Source organism: Megascapheus bottae, chromosome 16, assembly GCF_031878675.1.
Source record: "Megascapheus bottae isolate mThoBot1 chromosome 16, mThoBot2.hap1, whole genome shotgun sequence".
Lineage (NCBI taxonomy): Eukaryota > Metazoa > Chordata > Mammalia > Rodentia > Geomyidae > Megascapheus > Megascapheus bottae.
Window position 1 is genome coordinate 23,077,191 of NC_143524.1, and position 19,925 is coordinate 23,097,115.

At 35.2% G+C, this 19,925-nt stretch overlaps 1 protein-coding gene across 1 annotated transcript in view; it reads left to right on the plus strand.

Annotated features, from left to right (window-relative positions):
- The first annotated feature begins 7,769 nt into the window (after window positions 1-7,769).
- LOC150053021 (doublecortin domain-containing protein 1-like) overlaps window positions 7,770-19,925 on the plus strand; it is a 158,615-nt gene continuing 146,459 nt past the window's right edge. The window contains 2 exon segments of the mRNA XM_090347956.1: window positions 7,770-7,783; window positions 14,054-14,184. Coding sequence (XP_090204082.1) covers window positions 14,108-14,184 — 77 coding nt within the window. The 5' untranslated portion in view covers window positions 7,770-7,783; window positions 14,054-14,107.

The window sequence follows — 19,925 nt, forward strand, 5'->3', positions numbered from 1 at the left end:
CTTTTTCCTGATTCTCTAAATAAGCCATATATATGACTCTTTGCTCTTTGGGCCTTTGTCCAATCATAGTCATGATCTTTCTTATCTTGTTTGCATCATTTTCCTTCTTTAACCAAATAACACAATCTTTAACTTTCAAGTGGTATTAAACATTTTTTGATGCTTATCCCGGGCTTGAATTCAGGAACAGGATACTATTGCTGAGCTTTTGTGCTCAAGGATAATGCCTTACCACTTGACCCACAGGTCTGCTTCTGGGTTTTTTTGGTAGTTTGTTGGAGATAATTATCTCAGAATTTCCTGCCCAGGCTGTCTTCAAACTGTGATCCTCAAATATCAACCTCTTGAATATATAGAATTATGGGCATGAGCCACCAGTGGCCAACCTAATTGAGCATTTTAAAGCAAATTTGTGCTGCTATTCCCAGGCATACAGAATCTTTTTAATTCCTTTACAAGGGTTTTCACTTTTCCTATAGAAACTTTTGCCTAAGTTGAGTTTGTATTTTGTCTCAGTACAACACTATTTGGTTTAAGCAACAAGACACTTGAATTCTCTATTGAAAAAAGATTAACAGATTGGAAAGCAAATAAAAATTACTGTTTGTGTGTGTGTTTGTATGTCTGAATTCCAAGTCTTGTCTTCTGTTTCACTCATGCAGTAGCTCTGCTAATTGAGCCATGCCTCTAGTTCCAGATTTTTGCTTATTAGTTGGAGACAACAGTTTGTCTAACCAATCTTGTTCCAAACCTCCATCCATATAGCTCAGCCTCCTGAGTAGCTAAGATTATAGGCTTGAGTCACTGACTTCTGGCTAGGAAATTTATTTTTTAAATTTCAGAAATTGAAAGAACTTAGGATGATTGAACTAAAACAAAGGAAGCTAAGATTTGTTCTTAATGAAGCAAGTTTTTACATTCCTTTCTTCTTAAATCATTTTTTCCTACTGAGTTAGAGAATAAAAAGGCTTTCAACATTGAAATTGTACTTTTGACTTCTCACCTAATAATATGACCTGTCACCTTGTCATAGAAAGGCACCAAGTTCATCTGGAACATTTGGCTCTTAAGATAGTATGTTTATTCTTTTTTTTTTTTTTTTTTTTTTGCCAGTCCTGGGCTTGAGCTCAGGGCCTGAGCACTGTCCTTGGACTTTCTCAAGGCTAGAGCTCTACCACTTGAGCCTCAGCACCTACTTCCGGCTTTTTTCTATATGTGGTACCGAGGGATTGAACCCGGGTCTTCATGCATGCTAGGCAAGCACTTTAACCATAGGCCAAACTCCCGGCCCGTATGTTTATTCTTTCCCAATATTTTATGTGTTTCTAAGTGCTACTAATTGACTGTTATTGTACCTTCCCAGGTTAAAATAACATGTCTAATTACCAATTTCTTTCCCTTGCTTTAAAAATGGGTTGTTCCTTTATCATAATCAGTAGAAACCTTGGGCTCTCCTAGCAGAGATTTACAATAGATGAAAACCCAGATACATAAGGCCATATAGGATGAAAGGACCTCCAGGATATAGAAACAAAAGCCATATAATGAGTGATTGTTGTCCTTAATGTACTATGTTATCTCTCATCTCTTTTGCTGTCACTTGGTTATCTCATATTATTACAGTATTTTACCTTGTTATCTGATATATTGTATATATGCTTATATGGTTATTTGAAATCAGATAGGGAAGGGGGGAAAACAAGATGATGGGGTGGAGGTGGGGGGAGGGAAATGGGGACCAAGACATGAGAAAGGGTATCAATGCATGTGAAGTAATGCACCTTCTATCTGGTGAATATAATGTAACCCTTCCATTAATTACAGTAAAAATATATGAAAAAAGTGGGCTGTTCACATTTTCCAGTCTCCAGGAAAAAAATAAATGATTAACAGAAGATGAGGGAAATGGTTAAAACAAATAACAGGGAAAGGTAATAAGGTTTTTCTCTTTGCATTAGTCACATCATCTATGTAACTCATTCAGTTCTTTCTAGTCTGCATTAATGGCCATAAATATTTAACAGATACTTGAAATCCTTTCATCAGTCTTCTAAAATTTAAATTAACTTGCCCTTCAAAGCAATCTGTGTTACAATATACTTTTTGGAGACTGATTTGTCTAATTCCAAAACCCTCAGTTATAGACATTTCTATTTACTTTGCAAACAGAATTATTTTCTTGCTATTATTCATTATTTAAAGGAGGTCAAGTTACCTAGCATGGTGCCTCAACATGTCAAGCACTTCACTGTACTGACTCTGTTCATGCTTCAAGTTTAGCCATGCTGATTAGTGGGTGTTAGGTTATAATCAAAGAATTACAAGTAAATATCAAACATCAGTCTTCAAGCTATAAATTACTCTTAAGAATAAGGCTTTTAAGAAAAATACCTAGAGCTGTAAAAAGAAATCTGATGTTTTTCTTTTGGTAATGATCAGGTTATGGAGGATCACATTTCTGCATCTGGAATAACTCTAAAGATAATGAGCTACATTATTTAAATATTATCACCAGTGTTACTCTTAATGCACGCTTTGTGCTTATTGCCTATGTGGCTTATCATCAAAGGAAAACTATATTCAGGAACCATTTTATATTAAAAATTAGCAAAGATATTTTATCAAACATAATTTGACATTGTATTTTTTGAATGTTTAAGATAAAGCACAATAGTCTAATGACCATTTTGTGCCAGGCCACTTCAGGCTATGCTTACAGCTCAGAGGTTAGGTCACTCTGCAGCCATTTGAATGGAAAAATCTCGCAAAGTACTGAGTTCAAAATTGCTTTTACATGAATCCTTATGACTGTGGCAAGATTAGGGGAATTGTGAGAAGATGACCATCACTACAGTTTACAAGTTTTGTAAAGTCAGATAATTCAAAATGACAACTATTTTGTCAAATGAAGAAATTGTATATGACACACGCACAAATTTGTCTAAGTGCATATACTGCATAGAAAAGAAATAGACAGAAAGCAATGATGTTAAGTTTAAGTATCAGAGAGCACAGTAGTTCATGGTGCAGTGGTCATTGAAGCTGTACCTCCCAACTGGCAAAATGGAAGCTATACTCTACAGAACTGAATCAAACCCAATTCAGCCTCAATGCCAAATGGCAGTGAAGGTAGAATAATTTTCTTCTTCATCTCTTGGCTGACTTCTAGGAGTCAGCCCAATCTTTTGTATCTTGAGGCAAAGAGATTGTCTTAGAATATCAAGTTAATTGAATATAGTTATTTGAATACAGGTTTCTCCAGTGACTATTGGGTCAGTCGTATCATTATCAAATTATCTCTCAATTTAATTTATAAATATAATGTATGATCTGAGATTATGTACTGCTATGTAGATAGGAAATTACATAGGCTTTCCCTGTCTGCAAAATGCTGTTTTAATATCATGTGCTGAAAGCTTAATATGTGCACTGAAAGCGCTTATGTTGCTCTTAAAATCGGATAGGGCTCATTGAGGGCACTAATTTTTTTCATTTCTTGAATATGAACTCAGGGTTTCTGGCTAGAACACTTACAAGGATCCTACCCTTGAAACCATTTCTTTCATCCTTTCCTCACCCCTCCTTCATACACTGAGGTTGCTAAAATCTATAGTAAGAATAAATCTTCAGTGCAAATGATAATTATATGAGGAAACGTAAGCTAAAGAGAGTCTTTTAAATGTTTATGTTTAAAAAAATTAGGCCAAATGTGGTAGTGTAAATTTGTAATCTCAAGAGATAAAAGCCCAGGACACTATCTGAAAAACTAACAAAAACAAAGGATTGAGGACATGACTCAACTAGTAAAATGCTTGCTTAGAAGGTACAAGATCCTGGGTTTCATTCCCAGATGCACTGGGAATGCTGTTACAGCACAAACCACAAAAGCACAGTGCATGGCAAGTGCTTAGTTAGGATAAAAGAGATACTCCATTTGTACATACATATATAAAGGGAACAGTACATATAAGGTTTGTTATGTCCCCTGGAAATAGCAATACATCTGAGGATAAGAAGGAACTAATATGGTTGTTCCCTTTTTACATTAGAGACTGTTCATAAAAATCCAATGATTACTTTTGTTTTGCTTTATTTGCATAAGTAAATGAGTTCTCCTTAGTGAAAGTAGAAAGGATCATACATTTTTGTGGTAGGGATATTTACTTTTGCAGGCATAGTTTTCACAGCACAAGGTTTCTTTATGAAGGTATGAGGCACCATTTTATTACCACACATTTGGTACCCTCCATAGCTAATAATCTTTTTTTAAAATGTAAACTCACTACAGGAAAATGTTACAGAATAGGTACAGTGGAAACAAGTTAGAAGTCCAAATTTATGCAATCAGATTTGAAAGTTTTATTCCCTAGTAATAGTTAAACAACTTTTCTATCCTGTTTTGATTGTCTTTTAAAACTTCATATTGTGTGTGTCTAGTAAAATAGCTTTCCTCTCCAAATGTATAAATACATATTAAGCTTTCTTAGGCTGGAAGTGTAAAATTTACAAGACTTATGTAGTGTACTCTCTGTGTCTCAGGTTACCCATAAATCAGAAATTCTACTTAATGTAGAGAGAGGAAAAAAGGGAAAAACTTTGAATCTAGTATATTCTCACATCATTTATTCAAGTAGTAGTTCATACATTAGTATAAACCTTTTTGTGCTGCTTTGTGTCAAACCTACTTTATGTTTTTCAAGGTCAAGTGTTGAATTAATTCATGTGAATAATAAACTTAAACAAAAGAAAAGGGAATTTTCATGCTTTGTTTTTTTTTTTGCCAATCCTGGGCTTGCGCTCAGGGTCTGAGCACTGTCTTTGGACTTTCTCAAGGCTAAAGCTCTACCACTTGAGCCTCAGCACCACTTCTGGCTTTTTTTTCAATGTATGCAAGCACTCTACCACTAGGCTAAACTCCCAGCCCTGAATTTCATGTTTGGAAGGAAAAGAAGTTTATAGGCTTTTACCCTAAATAGTCATATTGAGTAGAATAAGTTATATTTTTTGTCTTTATTTTGGAAAATAAAAATAATAATAAAAATTAAAACCTTTACATTTCTCATGTTTATTTTTTAAAAAACGTTTTGGAACCTGTTCCATTGCTGCATGAGAATTATTTATCACTAGTGACTAACATGCTTCTCTCTCTAAATCAGGAAATGAGGCAAAAATGAATATTTTACCTACAAAAATGCATATTTATGGGAAATGTGGATACATTTGATAAATTGTATGTATTTTTATGCTATTTACTTATTACCATGGCAACTGCCACACTACTTAGTATTTATGTTGCCTAAGATTCAGAACACCTTTTCAAAGGAATAAATATGCCAGAACCATGTATTCTATTTACTTTAGTATTTAGAAAAATATTTATTCTAATGTATGCTTATGAAGAAAAATAGCAGTAATAGTAAGCTTCACCTTGATTTAAAGGGTCCCCTTTCTTCCAGTATGTTTTAAAAATCAAAATAGTATTTATCCTTTTCTTCTTTATAGAATAAGTAGAGATGATAGAAATAATTAATTTTAAAACTCATAGGTCTGCTCAAAACGTAATCTCTTTCTTTTTCCTGTATTATGGACTCATATGTTGATTCAGAACAAATATATGAAAATATAAAACCTAAATCACCAAATATTTAATGAAAGATCAACTATATGGTTATAGCATTGTAAGTCAGGACATGTAACTAGATTGCATTTCTGATTGATGATTATATCTAAACTATAACACATGTTTGAAATTTTTGCTATTTTTCTTAGCTTATTCAAAATTTTTCTGATATGTTTTACTTGAAATATTCTTTAATGTTAGACTTCAGATTGGGAGTTATGAAGCATACAATCAGACATGTTTCATCTCACATATTGCCTGTTAAGAAAAGCTGAAATACAGCATTTAAGTACAACAGAATAGTGAGCATATTGTCTCTCCTTCTTGTAAACAGGATGGATCTACACTTTCACAGTTTATGTTGACAGTATCTTTGTGGGAAATGTAATTATCAAATAAATTATAACACATCTTAGTATTACGATTATTAATAGTAATTTTAATTGCCTTTTTCAAGATAATTGGATCTGTTCTCATAGGTATATGGGAAAGGGGACATTGAGCTAATTAGATATTTTGAACTCAGCTTTCTTTAAAATATCTAGAAGTTTAACATACACAGACAAACACACACATACTCACACATATAAGGAGTTTCCTTCTGTATGTATTTTAAAATACAATGGAATATTTTAAATATGGTTAAGTATTTTAAAATAAGAATAAAATAATTTATAATCATAAAATGTCAGTGATTATTCTTTGAAATTCTTCCTTGAATATGATTTAAAAAATTGAATGTGTATAATTTCAAAAAATGAAAATTTCACGACCCATTTTAGAATAACTTTTCTAAAATTACTGTAAAATTTGCCAGTTTAAGAAAAATGATTGTTATTTTACTAATGGGTACCTCATACAGGATTTCACGTACTATTTCTGGTAGTTTTAGAAATTGATTGATTTCTAAAAAATAATTCAATATGAGATATGTAGGAGCAGTGTTAAATTTTTTTTTTCTGTCAGTCATGGGACTTGAAGTCTGGGACTGGGTGCTGTCCCTGAGTTCTTCAGCTCAAGGCTACCATCATACCCCTTGAGCCACAGCATCACTTCTAGTTTTCTGGTGATTAATTGGAGATAAAAGTCTCACAGACTTTTTAGTGCACGGGCTGGCTTTGAACGGCAATCCTGAGATCTCAGCCTCCTGAGTACCTAAAATTCTTTACTTTTATGCAGAATTTCTCAAGGAACTCTTTTGTGGTCTGGTTAATGGTATTCAGGGCTCATAGATTTATTTTATAATAAAGTATTTTAAATAGCTACAACAGTTCACAAGTAATAAATGATTTTGTTCTCAATACGAATGATTTTTTTATGTTACTACAAATAGTATATACTTAATGGACGTAACTAACAATTTTTTCTTTTTCTTTTGTTGATCATAGGGCTCAAACTCAGGGCTTGAACACAGGAATATTCTGATTGAGTCAACACAGACAAACAGTATATTTAATATAGTCACACCTTTGTTTAAAACGATAATCTTCAAATCAGAAATGAGAATTTTAAAAATGTTTAAATATAATGGTGGATAATTCCAAGAATATAATGTTATTGTTAAGGCATATCATTCTTACATACTATTTTTTGAACCTCAATATGAGCATTTCTACAGTAGCTCTACTTGTCTTTCAGATTTTTTTCTTATGTGTATATGTATGGATACTTGGGCTTGAACTTAGTGTCTGTACTTTTGTTGGGTTGGCTGCTTCAATCAGGTCTGATGCTCTACTACTTAGGCCGTGCTTCAATTTCAGCATTTTGCTTGTTAATTGGACATAGGCATCTCTTAGACTTTTCTGCCCAGGTTAGCTTTGAACTCTGATCATCAGATCTCAGCCTCCTGAGTAGTTAGGATTATAGGTGTAAGCCATTGATTATAAGGATAAGTTAATTAAAATCATTATTACATTCACTATGATAAAACAACCAGTGGAAAACAATTCTGCTTGGATGTGATGACAATTAAATTCATACATGCTGGGCAAATACTGTACCACTGAGTACAGATAGATGAGAGAAATAAGAATGATTTTTTTATCTAACTATGAATAGGATAAACTTATTGGAAGTAAGTTTAACGATTTTTTCTTTTTATTTTGTTGATCACAGGGCTCGGACTCAGGGCTTAAGTGCTGTTTCTAGGCTTTTCCCTTCAAGGTTAGTGTTCTACCACTTTCAGCCAGAAGACAGCTTCTGATTTTCTGGGGGTTAATTGGAAATAAGAGCTCAGCACTTTCCTGCCTTTAAACTGCAATCCCCAGATCTCAGCATTCTTAGTTGCTAGGCATACAGGTGTGAACTACTGGCACCTTGCAATATAACCATTTTTTGGTACTTATCAAACTTATTCAAAAAGACATCAGTGAATCATGCCTATAATTCTAATTGAAGCCAGTCTGGGGATTCTGAGGGAGGAATAAAATAGTTAACCAAGAAAAAGCTGGAACTCTGTTAAAGGAAAGTGAAAATCAGGGGCTCTATGTTCATGACCAAGCACATGCATCAAAATAACAAACAAAAATTAACCAGCCAAACATCATAAAGAAAAAATGTATATATAATACAGATCAATAAAGTATTGCTTAAATTTCTTTCTTTCTTAGCATAAATTAGTTCAAAATAAAGGGCTTCATCATGACATTTCCCTATATGTATGCAGTGTGGTTTGATTTTCAGCACTCCCTCTATTGCACTTTGTCTTTTCTTCCTAAGCCTCTTTTTTTTTTTTGTTAGGTCAAAGGGCTTGAACTTGGCCTCAGCATTGTCCCTGAGCTCTTCAGCTCAAGGCTATTGCCCTAACCTTGAGCCAAACTCCACTTCCATTTTCTAAAGGTTAATTGGAGATAAGAGTCTTAGGTCCTTTTGTACTGGGGTTGGCTTTGAACCTTGATCCTCAGATCTCAACCTCTCGAGTAGCAAGGATTACAGGCATGAGCTAATTGGAGCCTGGCTCTAAGCTCTTCTTATCTCCTACTGGTTCCTCTTTTATTGTCATGGTCTTGTTTGTTTGTTTGTTTGTTTTTTAAATTTCTCTCCCACCCCCAACTTATTCCACTTAACATCATGATCAAAATGATATTCATTTCCATCAACATTTTATTAGTGATGGCTGAAAGTGTATTGTGTAGATATAATACCACACTAACACATTTCTTGAATAAAGCCATTGTGCAGTTGCCTCTGGGTTTGAGGGCCTGGAATGGGCATAAAAGGACTGTAGTTCTGACAGGCAGCTTGTTGAGAAAATGCACTGTCAGAGAGCATACATTTGGGAGAGAAGAATCTGAAAGCCAATAATCCTTAAACTGTCCATACTTGCATGCTCCTTGAAAAATCTCCATGAAATGCTACTAAAGACTTCGTTTCCCAACGTAAGCACACAGAAACACAATTCTTTACTAGCTGACATATGGCATATCTTGTCAGATTTAAAAGTTGGGCACTTTTTAGTGCCCATTTTACAGATGAAGAAATTGGAGAACAAATAGCTTCTGTAAAATGCCCAAAGTGACACAGAGATCAGGATACAAGCCCAGATTCTGTGTGGATGTTGCCTAGCTTTAGAGTCAGGGTGCCATAATCACTGTGCACTTCAATGCCTTTTGTTGAAAATGGTAATAGAATGCAGAATGAGCATGAGAGAAAGGAACACATATTCATGTAAAATTGTTAAAATAGGAAGAAACAACTAGTAGCAGTTTAGTATGTCAGTAAATAAACTATGAATTAATAAAACATAGGGTATTGCTTTCATTTATACCTGTTAACATCCTATAGCATTTAGTGTCCATTAACACATTTTTATTTCTTTTGGATTAATGATTAGTTCAATTAGTCCTAATTAATAATGTACAGGAACATTATCTGAAACACTGTTCTGCATATTATAGTTAACCTGTAAAAATGTTCTACTTTTACTGAGGCTGACACTTTTTATAGTGGCAGTAGAGAAGAAATGACATTATTTTTATAGTAACAGTAAAGAAAAAATACTGTGTTTTAATAATGGTAATGATTTCACACGTACATAACTGATTCTCCGAAAGGCATCTTGAAGTATATTACAGAAAATCACTACACCCATCTCTAAAATTATTCTCTTTCATTGAAAATTAAAGTGGTAAGCAAATATAAGTAAAAATGATTGTCATATTCATGAGGTAATTCTGAACAGGCACACATTTATTTTCAAATAATTGATTTATACAATTAATAGTCAAAGAGATTTCATTCTGCAAGATGATTTACTCTGTAATATAATTCTACTCGAATATACACTGTTGTAATTTTTTGATCAGTAGTCTCCAGTTAGAAAAGACTGAACTTATGAAAGAATTCAAGGAGGATGGACAAAAGGTTTTAAGGTTTGGATGTTAAGTCATCAGAACTAAATGAGAATTTGGAATGGGATAGAAAATATGAAAGCCAATAGCTCTTTGATTTCCAGTGTGAATTCCACAGGAGTGCTAGGCAGAACAAAGCACCTTCTCTTATTAAACTGTGAGGAGAAGTGTATCTTTTCTCATTTGATTGAGATTCAGATTCATCTAATAATTAAATGTCTACAATATTAACATATTTCAAAGTATTTTTATTTACAAATAGATTGACATATTGTTTTAACCTTTATGTTGTGTGTGCTAATACTGCAGCTTGAACTCAGATCCTGGGTGCTGTCTCTTGGCCATTTACTTAAGGCTGATATTCTACCACCTGAGGCACAGTTCCAATCCCAGCTTTTTTTTGTCAATCCTGGGGCTTGAACTCAGGGCTTTGAGTTAGTGCTCTACCACTTGAGCCACAGCACTACTGGATTTTTCTGTGTATGTGGTACTAAGGAATCAAATCTGGGTCTTTACGCATATTAGGCATGAAGAGATCACACTTCTGGCTCAGCACTCCCAGATTTTTGCTGATTAATTGGAGATAAGAATCCTATAGTTCAAATAGGAAAAGAGGAAGTAAAACTTTCCTTCTTCTGTATTTAAAGAATCCTATAGACTCCACTCCCAAGCTCCTTGAGCTGATTCAAAACTTTGTAAAGGTAGCAGGGTATAAAATTAACCCTCAAAAATCAACTGCCTTCCTATATGCCAACAGTGAGAGGAATGAGGCAACAATCAGGAAATTATCTTAACTAAGAATGTAAAGGACCTTTTTGATGAAAGCTTTAAAACCCTGAAAAAGGAAATTAAAGCAGAACTGAGGAAATGGAAAAACCTCCCATGCTTCTAGATTGGAAGAATCAACATCATGAAAATGACAATCTTGCCAAGGGCTATCTAGTAATTCAACACAATACTCGTCAATAACCCAATGCCATTCTTTAAAAAAATAGAAGAAGCAATCCAAAATTTCATATAGAATAATAAAAAACCCTTTATAGCAAAAACACTTCTTAGCAGAAAGAACAGCACAGGAGGAATTTCAATACCAAACTTTAACTCTATTACAGAGCTATAATTATCAAAACAGCTTGGTAATGGCACAAGAACAGGCCTGAAGACCAATGGAATAGAAATGAGGACCCAGATATGAAACCACAGACCTATGACCACCTAATCTTTGACAAGGGAGCCAAAAAAATAGAATGGAAGAAAGATAGCCTCTTCAACAAGTTGTGCTGGCAGAACTGGTTAAGCACCTGTAGAAAACTAAAGTTGGATCCTTCTTTGTCACCCTGCACTAGAATTAACTCCAAATGGATCAAAGACCTTGAGGTAAAAGCTGACACACTGAAAACTTTAGAAGAAGAAATAGGAGATACACTAGGCCTCCTTGGCACAGGTCAAAACTTTCTTAATAAGGACCAAGAATCACAACAAATCAAAGAAAGGCTGGATAAGTGGGACTGCATTAAACTGCAGAGCTTTTGTATGGCAAAGGACATAGCTAGTAAATTAATTAGGAAGCCTACAGAGTGGGAAAAGATCTTCACTAACCATACAACGGACAAAGGCCTCATATCTAAAATATATCAAGAGCTCAAAAAAATTGAATCACTCCCACACTAATCTCCAAAGAAACAACCATCCCATTAAAAGATGGGCCAAAGACTTAAAGAAGAAATAAAAATGGCCTATAGACACATGAAGAAATGCTCCACATCTCTGGTCATAAAAGAAATGCAAATCAAAGCAACTTTGAGATTGCACCTCACTCTAGTTACAATGGCCAGGATCAACAAATCTAATAACAACAGATGCTGGAGGGGATGTGGCCAGGAGGGATCACTACTACACTGTTGGTGGGAGTGCAAACTCCTTCAATCACTATGGAAAGCAGTATGGCAGTTCCTCAAAAGACTAAACGTAGAGCTCCCCTATGACCCAGCAATTCCACTACTAGGCATTTACCCAATTGTCCAGAAACAAGATAAGACTAAATCCACTAGCACAAGGATGTTCATTGCAGCACTATTTACCGTAGCAAAGATATGGAACCAACCCAGATGTCCCTCAGTTGATGAGTGGATCAACAAGATGTGGTATTTGTACACAATGGAATTCTGTGCTGCTGCCAGAAAGAATGACATTGCCCCATTTTTAGGAAATGGAAAGACTTAGAAAAAATCATATTAAGTGAAGTAAGCCAGACTCAAAGGAAGATAGGCTCAATGGTTTCCCTCCTTTGTCATAATCAGTAGAAACCTTGGGCTCTCCTAGCAGAGATTTGCAATAGAACAAAACCTAGATACATAAGGCCATATAGTATGATGCTAAATGAAAGGACCTCTAGGATATAGAAACAAAAGCCATATAATGAGTGATTGTTGTCCTTAATGTACTATGTTATCTCTCATCTCTTTTGCTGTCCCTTGGTTATCTCATATTGTTACAGTATCTCACTTTGTTATCTGATATATTGGATACATTTGTATTTGGTTATTTGAAATTGGATAGGGAAGGGGGGAAAACAAGATGAGGGATAGGGTTGGGGGAGGGGAGGGAAATGGGGACCAAGACATGAGAAAGGGCATCAATGTATGTGAAGTAATGCACCTTCTATCTGATGAACATAATGTAACCCTTCTATTAATTACAATAAAAATATAGGAAAAAAAACTTCAAAAAAAAAAGAATCGTATGGCTTTGAACAAAGATCCTCAGATCTCAGCCTCTTGAGTAGCTCGGATTACAGGTGCTAGCTACTGATGCCCCGCTCATAATCCAGCTATTTGTCAATTAAAATATCTTTGTGTATAGAAAACCTTAAGTGCAGTCCATTTGAGTATGGCTCAGAATCTAGGCTGGTGAGTTGATGCATAATGTTTTCTTTAAGTTCAGGTGGCCTAGTGGACTCTAAAGGGGAAAATAGTACATCTACTACATGTATGAATAATTATTAATGCTACTTTGCACAGGAATTGTAAAGGCTTGCTTCTCTGAGGGAGGAGCAATTTCCTTGATGAATCCATCTGAATGCCTATGTTCAGCAACTTTCTACTGTTATATTTATTCCATGGTCTGGCTGGGAGTTTGGCCTAGTGGTAGAGTGCTTTCCTAGCCTGCACGAAAACCTGGGTTCAATTCCTCGGTACCGTATATGTACCATATACATATACCATATACATAGAATAAAAAGCCAGAAGTGGTGCTGAGGCTCAAGTGGTAGAGCTGTAGCCTTGAGAAAGTCCAAGGCAGTGCTCAGGCCCTGAGCTCAAGCCCAGGACTGGCAAAAAATTAAAAATAAATAAATAAAACATTTATTTCATTTTCATATCTGAGATAATCAGTGCTAGGGTGATACACACTTTACAATCTATTTCTTGCTTATACAGTTATGAGCTTGAGATATGACTTAGAGGTCAGTTATAAGATTTTAGCTCAACTTTGTGATTTCTTTAGGAACTCACCTCCTCCCTCCCACACACATTGATAAGCTTCTACTGTACTGCTGAGCCCATATTACAACCAAAGATGATGTCTAGACACTACATATAAGCCTAGAGACTGTTCTCATATTAATTTACTCTATGACTTTCCCTTACAAGGGCTATGTTCTTTAGCTTTTCAACACAAAAAACTTGAGTGGGAAAGCAATAACATGAATCTGATCTCTGAGAGCAGAGACTATTCTGTGACAAAAAATGTCTTAGAGGAATTCTAAAAAGAAAGGAATGAGGCTTAAAAATATATTAAAATGCATGGTGCTGTGCTTGTTCATTAACAGTCTTATGTGAATTGGTTACATGAGCAGTGTTCTAGGAAACACCACAAATTAAAGTACTTCACAACAAATTAACATTCTTTATTCTTAACTAGGATTACTTCGGTTGCAGATTTATATTTTTCTTTTACTTTCTCATTGCTATTAATTTCAAATGTGATTGCACATTTAATAATTTCTGTGTTTAGAATGTGATAATGCTCATTACCAATTTGAAATTCTGATTTAAATATTTTTTTTAACATTCTTACTAGAAAGTGACCAAATCCCAGAGAAGCTTTGAGTTGGTCTTCATCCCTGCTGACTAAACCAATGGAGGTATTGCAACAAAGTTTGAATGAGAATACCGTGGATGCAATTGTCCCGTATATTTCAAATGATTTACCAAGGTGAGAGTATTATTAGTTTAGTAGCTAAAGTTGGATCTTGAAGAGCATAAATGTGCTTATAGAAAGTTATGCTGTAGCCAGGGACAGTGGCTTACTCCTGTAATCCTAACTACTCAGGAGGCTGAGATCTAAGGATCAGGGTTTAAAGCCAGCCTAAGCACTAAAGAACCTGAGACTCTTATCTCCAATTACTCACTAGAAAACAATAAGTGGGGCTATAGCTCCATGGGTAGGGTGGTAGACTTGAGCTGAAGAGCTCAGGGACAACACCCAGGCCCAGAGGTGGGGCGGGAGCCTTGAGTTGAAGAGCTCAGTTACAGCACCCAGGCCCAGAGTTCAAGCCCCATAATCTCCCCCCCCCCAAAAAAAAAGTAAAACAGTTTAACAAATATTTACTATCACCCATATGGTATATATGTAGTTTGACTATAGTATATTAGTTATTGTTTAGTAATTGAATTGTAAATAAAAACTATATATCACATGCAATACAATAAAGTGAAATTGCTTTTCATTATAAACTCTTCCAAGGTAAACTGGAAACATGTTTTCTTTTGGTGTTAGAATTAAAATTCATAGAAAATTGTTACTTTTTATTGTTACCACTTTATTCACTTTCTATGACATTTAACATTTTATCAGAAGTTATAGGAAGTTATTTATATCATTAAAGGTTGCTTGTTTAAATAAGTTGGTAAATGACATAATAAAGCTTAATGAATCTGGGTTTTCTGTATTCCAGAGACTTCATAAAAAGATTGTACTCATCAAGCATGTATGGGGCTAGTTTCCTTATAGATAACATTCCAATATTTAAAATTTCTGAATTATCATACATAAATATGTTCCTTTGTGTTTTTATTTCTTTATTGTGCATATTCCAATTCCAGAATTTAATTATCTTTGAAATGGTAATAAGATAAAGGTAAGTTTTACAAATGATAATATTAAAAAGCCACACAATTCTTTAAGAAGGTTTAAATGCCATAAGAATATAAAGCAAGAAATATATGCTTGCCAAATGTACAGTATAAATAGATAATTTAGATGAAAATGGTTGACTACATTTAACAAAGAGTCTACCAAATAATGAAAGGCTAGTGTATAGTGATTAGATTTGATGTACCTCATTGTATATTGTAAGTAATTACTATCCATAAAAATTCTATGACTTCTCTATAAGAAAAAGAGACATTTTGACAGGCAACACAAGTAGGAAGTGACAGCAGTACAAATCCTTGGTAACTGTCATTATTCTGCTATTGAATTCACTTCCAAACTATGTGATAACTTAGATCTATGTATTTGTTATTGAGCCATGGACTGTCATGTAGCCACACTTCCTACATATAAATAGAATTTTTAGCCACATGCAGATCTTCACTACAGAAATCAAAACTTATCAAGGATGCTTTCATTGTGTTTCAAAAAAGAAAGCAGATCTGGGGGATTAAAAATTTCCTTTCATTGTCTACTTACACCAAAATTTCTAGTGAAATTTTTTTCATTTTGTAGAACTTTCAATTATAAAAATAATGAGTTGTTTGCTTTTTATCGTATCATGAAGTTAATTAACTTTAATCATGGAACTAAAGATAAGGCCAATGTAATCAATTATATTATTATTCATTATATTTAATTAGTTATAGTAAATATTTAATGTTCATGACATTTATTATAGCTTTCTCTACCCAGAGGGTAGAAATCACTTGAAAGTGATTTTTGAAAACAAAGAATCTTTATTATCTCACTTAAAAACCTCAGGGACAGGGTAAGTATAGGATTGAATCTTAGTAGATCAGCAGTGCTATCACAGAGACTAGTGGTTTGTGTTCTTCCTCCTGCTAGCCTTAGAATGTTGACTAGGTCCCTTCTAGATCTTTGGCTTAACCCTACTTGCTTGCAAGACGACTCATCACGTTTACTCAACAATGTTCACAAGAAGGTGGCTGCTTTCCTTCCTTTCCTTCATCCTCCCTTCTTTCTTCCTCCTTTCCCTCACTTTCCCCCTGTCTCCCTTCTTGTCTCTCCTTTTCTCCTTCTATGTTCTTCCTTTCCCACTCCCACCTTCTCACTAAAATTTTCAGATCTCTTTAGCTAAAGTTGGATAAGAAGCAGATTACTTAATCAGCTGTTACTAAATTTAGATCATTGGGTATTTGTCCCTAAAGTCTGATGAAATGTATAAAAGTAAGATAAGGGGCCAGGAGTTTGGCCTAGTGGTTAAAGTGCTTGCCTAGCATGCATGAAGACCTGGCTTTGATTCCTTGGTACCACACACATAGAAAGAAAAAAAAAAAAAGCTGGAAGTGGTGTTGAGGCTCAAGTGATAGAGCTCTAGCCTTGAGAAAATCCAAGGACAGTGCTCAGGCCCTGAGCTTAAGCCCAGGACTGGCAAAAAAAAAAAAAAAAAGTAAGATAAGTTTCCACACTTAAGAAAGTCTTTATCTAGGAAAAGTAGGACAATGAGGATTCGTGAACAATGCCTGGTATAACTTTTGCCTTTAGCTTTATTATCGTTTATTTCTTAAATTTTTTGTCAGTGGGAGTTTGTTTTTTTTTGTTTTGTTTTTTACCAGTCCTGGGGTTTGACCTCAAGATCTGGGCACTGCTCTTGGGCTTTCTCAAGGCTAGTGCACTACCACTTGAGCCACAGCACCACTTCTGGTTTTTTCTGAGTATGTGGTACCGAGGAATCGAACCCATAGCTTCATGCATGCTAGGCAAGCCCTCTATCACTAGGCCACATTCCCAGCCCTAATAGAAGTTTTTTGGTGATACATTATTTTGCATGAAATCATAGTTTACTGATGGAAAGGTAATTATATATAAATATAAATATAAATAATAAATATATAATCACTTGTATATAATCACTTATATAAATGTATAAATCACTTATATAAATATATAATCACTTGGAAAATCACATAAGTGATAAAATAACATATAAATAACATATACATAAGATGCATACACATATATATTTTCCAGATTGAATTCTTTTGGAAATGTGAAAGATGCAAAACAAAATTGTTATCTTTGCAGAGTAGGATGTGAGTCATTTGAAACAAAGAAAGTATAGCAGTAGGCAGAAGCATGTATCAGTTTGTACATAGGATCTAGGGGAGTGATTCAGAATAAGGGATAAGTAGAATGGATGGGATTTGTCCTCTTGTCTTTCTTTCGTATTTGGCTGTCATCTCCACCATTGAGTTTTGTCTCTAGCTCTTGTTTTTATATTTGTTTTTTTGCCACCGACCTTGAGTTCACAGTGTAGGGAGGATATGTGACAATTATATCACATGCACGCCTCCTGTTTTTTTTCGGCTGAGCTGATCACATCTGGCTGTGCTCAGCTGGTCAACCCTTTTCTTGGCTCCCAACCCCTACCTTTCTCTCTACAGGAGCCAGATCTTTTCCTTTGCAGTTAGTCACAATTAGTAATTGTAAATTTAGCAATGTGTGTGACTCTTAGAACATTTCTCTCTCCCACTAGAGGATTACTGTTATAAGGGAAGGAGTTCTAGAAAACATATGTCCTGAATTTAGGTTAACATTTTTAAAATATTGAACTCATGATCTCATGCTCACTAGGAGCATGCTCTACCATTTGAGTCACAACCCTAGACCTGTGTACTTTTAGTTATGTTTCATATGAGGTCTGTTTCTGTCTGCACTAACCTTGAATTGCAATTCCCTTGCTCTCTAATTCCCAAGTAGTTGGGATTATGGATGTGAGCCAATATACTGGGCCTTAATCATTTACTTTTTGATGAAGTGCAGTTGAATAGATTAGCGGAGTGAACATGGATGATACAGAGCTATATAGATAAGAGCTGTAGAAGACAATACATTGTAAATATAATGGAGCAATTATAGGAGATCACTGAATAGCACTAGTAGGTAGAAATCCTTAAATGTGAAATTGGAAGATACAAACATTATTAGATGTTTTCCTCAAGCTGCTTTAATAGGCCATAAAGATTCCATTAATACAGTCTATATTTCTCAATTAAAAGATAGATGTCATGGTGAAGAGTCTAATCACATGTAATCAGATTCTCACAAGGCAAAACCTGAGTTTTAAAGGAAAAATATGTGATGACAAGCAGATTTCAAAGATGTGTGTGTGTGTGTGTGTGTGTGTGTGTGTGTATGTGTGTATGTGTGTGTGTGTGCGTGCGTGTGTGTACATGTGAGTGCCTGTGTGCTAGTCCTGGGACTTGAACTCAGGGCCTGAGCACTTTCACTGAGCTTCTTTGTTCAAGGCTAGTGATTTAACATTTGAGCCACAACTCCACTTCTGTTGTTTTCTTTGTTCATCTTAACTGGAATAAAGAATTTCACAGCCTTTCCTACCAGGGCTGGTTTGGAACCTTGATCCTCAGATCTCAGCCTCCTGAGTAGCTAAGATTACAATCATAAGCCACTGGATCCTGGATCAAAGACTTTTTTTTTTTTTAAGAGGAGGAAGAGATCTTTGAAAGAAAAACTGGGGAAAGTAAACAAAAAGAAAACTACAAAGACTGAAAGTCTGTAATCTACAGTGACTGACATGCCATCTACATATGAGAACAACTTTAGGTAGAGAGCACTATTAGTTCACTGCTCATCACCATACCATGCCTTCCTTTCCTGTCACCTCCACTTATGGCCCACCCTCCTACTAATAGTACCATTCATGTGCATTCATTTGATTCGGAACCTTCATTCTCCAGCCAAAGAAAAGGAAGCTTAGCAGTGATGAATGATATAGAAAGACTGTTAAGATACTGTAAAGCCAAAGATTCAATCCTGTCTTTGACACTTTTTTGCTGTGAGGGCTGTTGGCAAACTATTTACGCCCTGGCTTTACTTAGCCATAAGAGGGGAGTACCGTCGCAATTGTATTAAATGATGAATGAATAAATAAATAAAGTGTGTATAGTAATGAGTGACATCAGAAGTATTGTGTGGGAGGAAAGACTTTGAAAAAATCATATTAAGTGAAGTAAGCTAGACCCAAAGAACATAGGCTCAATGGTTTTCCTCATTGGTAACAATTAGTACAAACCTTAGACTCTCCTAGCAGAGGATTACAATAGCTCAAAACCTAGATAAATAAGGCAATATAGGATGAGGCTAAATGAAAGGACCTCCAGTATATGGAAACAAGAGCTATATAATGTGTGATTGTTCTTCCTAATGTACTATGTTATTTGTGGTCCCTTGGTTATTCTCATATTGTTAGAGTATCATACCTTGAAATCTGGCATATTGTATATACATATATTTATTTGAAATTGGAAAGAGAGGGGGGAAAACAAGATGAGGGGAGGGGGTGGGGGAAGGAAAATGGGGACAAAAAAGGGGTATCAATGTGTGTGAAGTAATGCTCCTTCTATATGGTGAATATAACTGTAACCCCTCTATTAATTACAATAAAAATATACCAAAAATGAAGTACTGTGTGGGCATTGGCTATTGCCGGGGCCAGCCGGCAGCAAACCAGGGTTCGCAGATTGGGGTTCCTGAAATAGGGGGCAAGGACTAGGAAAAAATAGAAGAGAGACAGACACACCGGGTCCGGGATGTCTGCAGTCCAGGTAAAGACTGCCCCGTTTATTTTCCACTCCCGCCTCTTCCCTTCTTGAGACCCAGGGAACTTCCAGGTGTTACATTCATATGGTAAATCTCAGGTCATTTAAACAGAATAAGGCCAGAAAACAATAAGACAATAAAGCCATTGTCTGATGCAA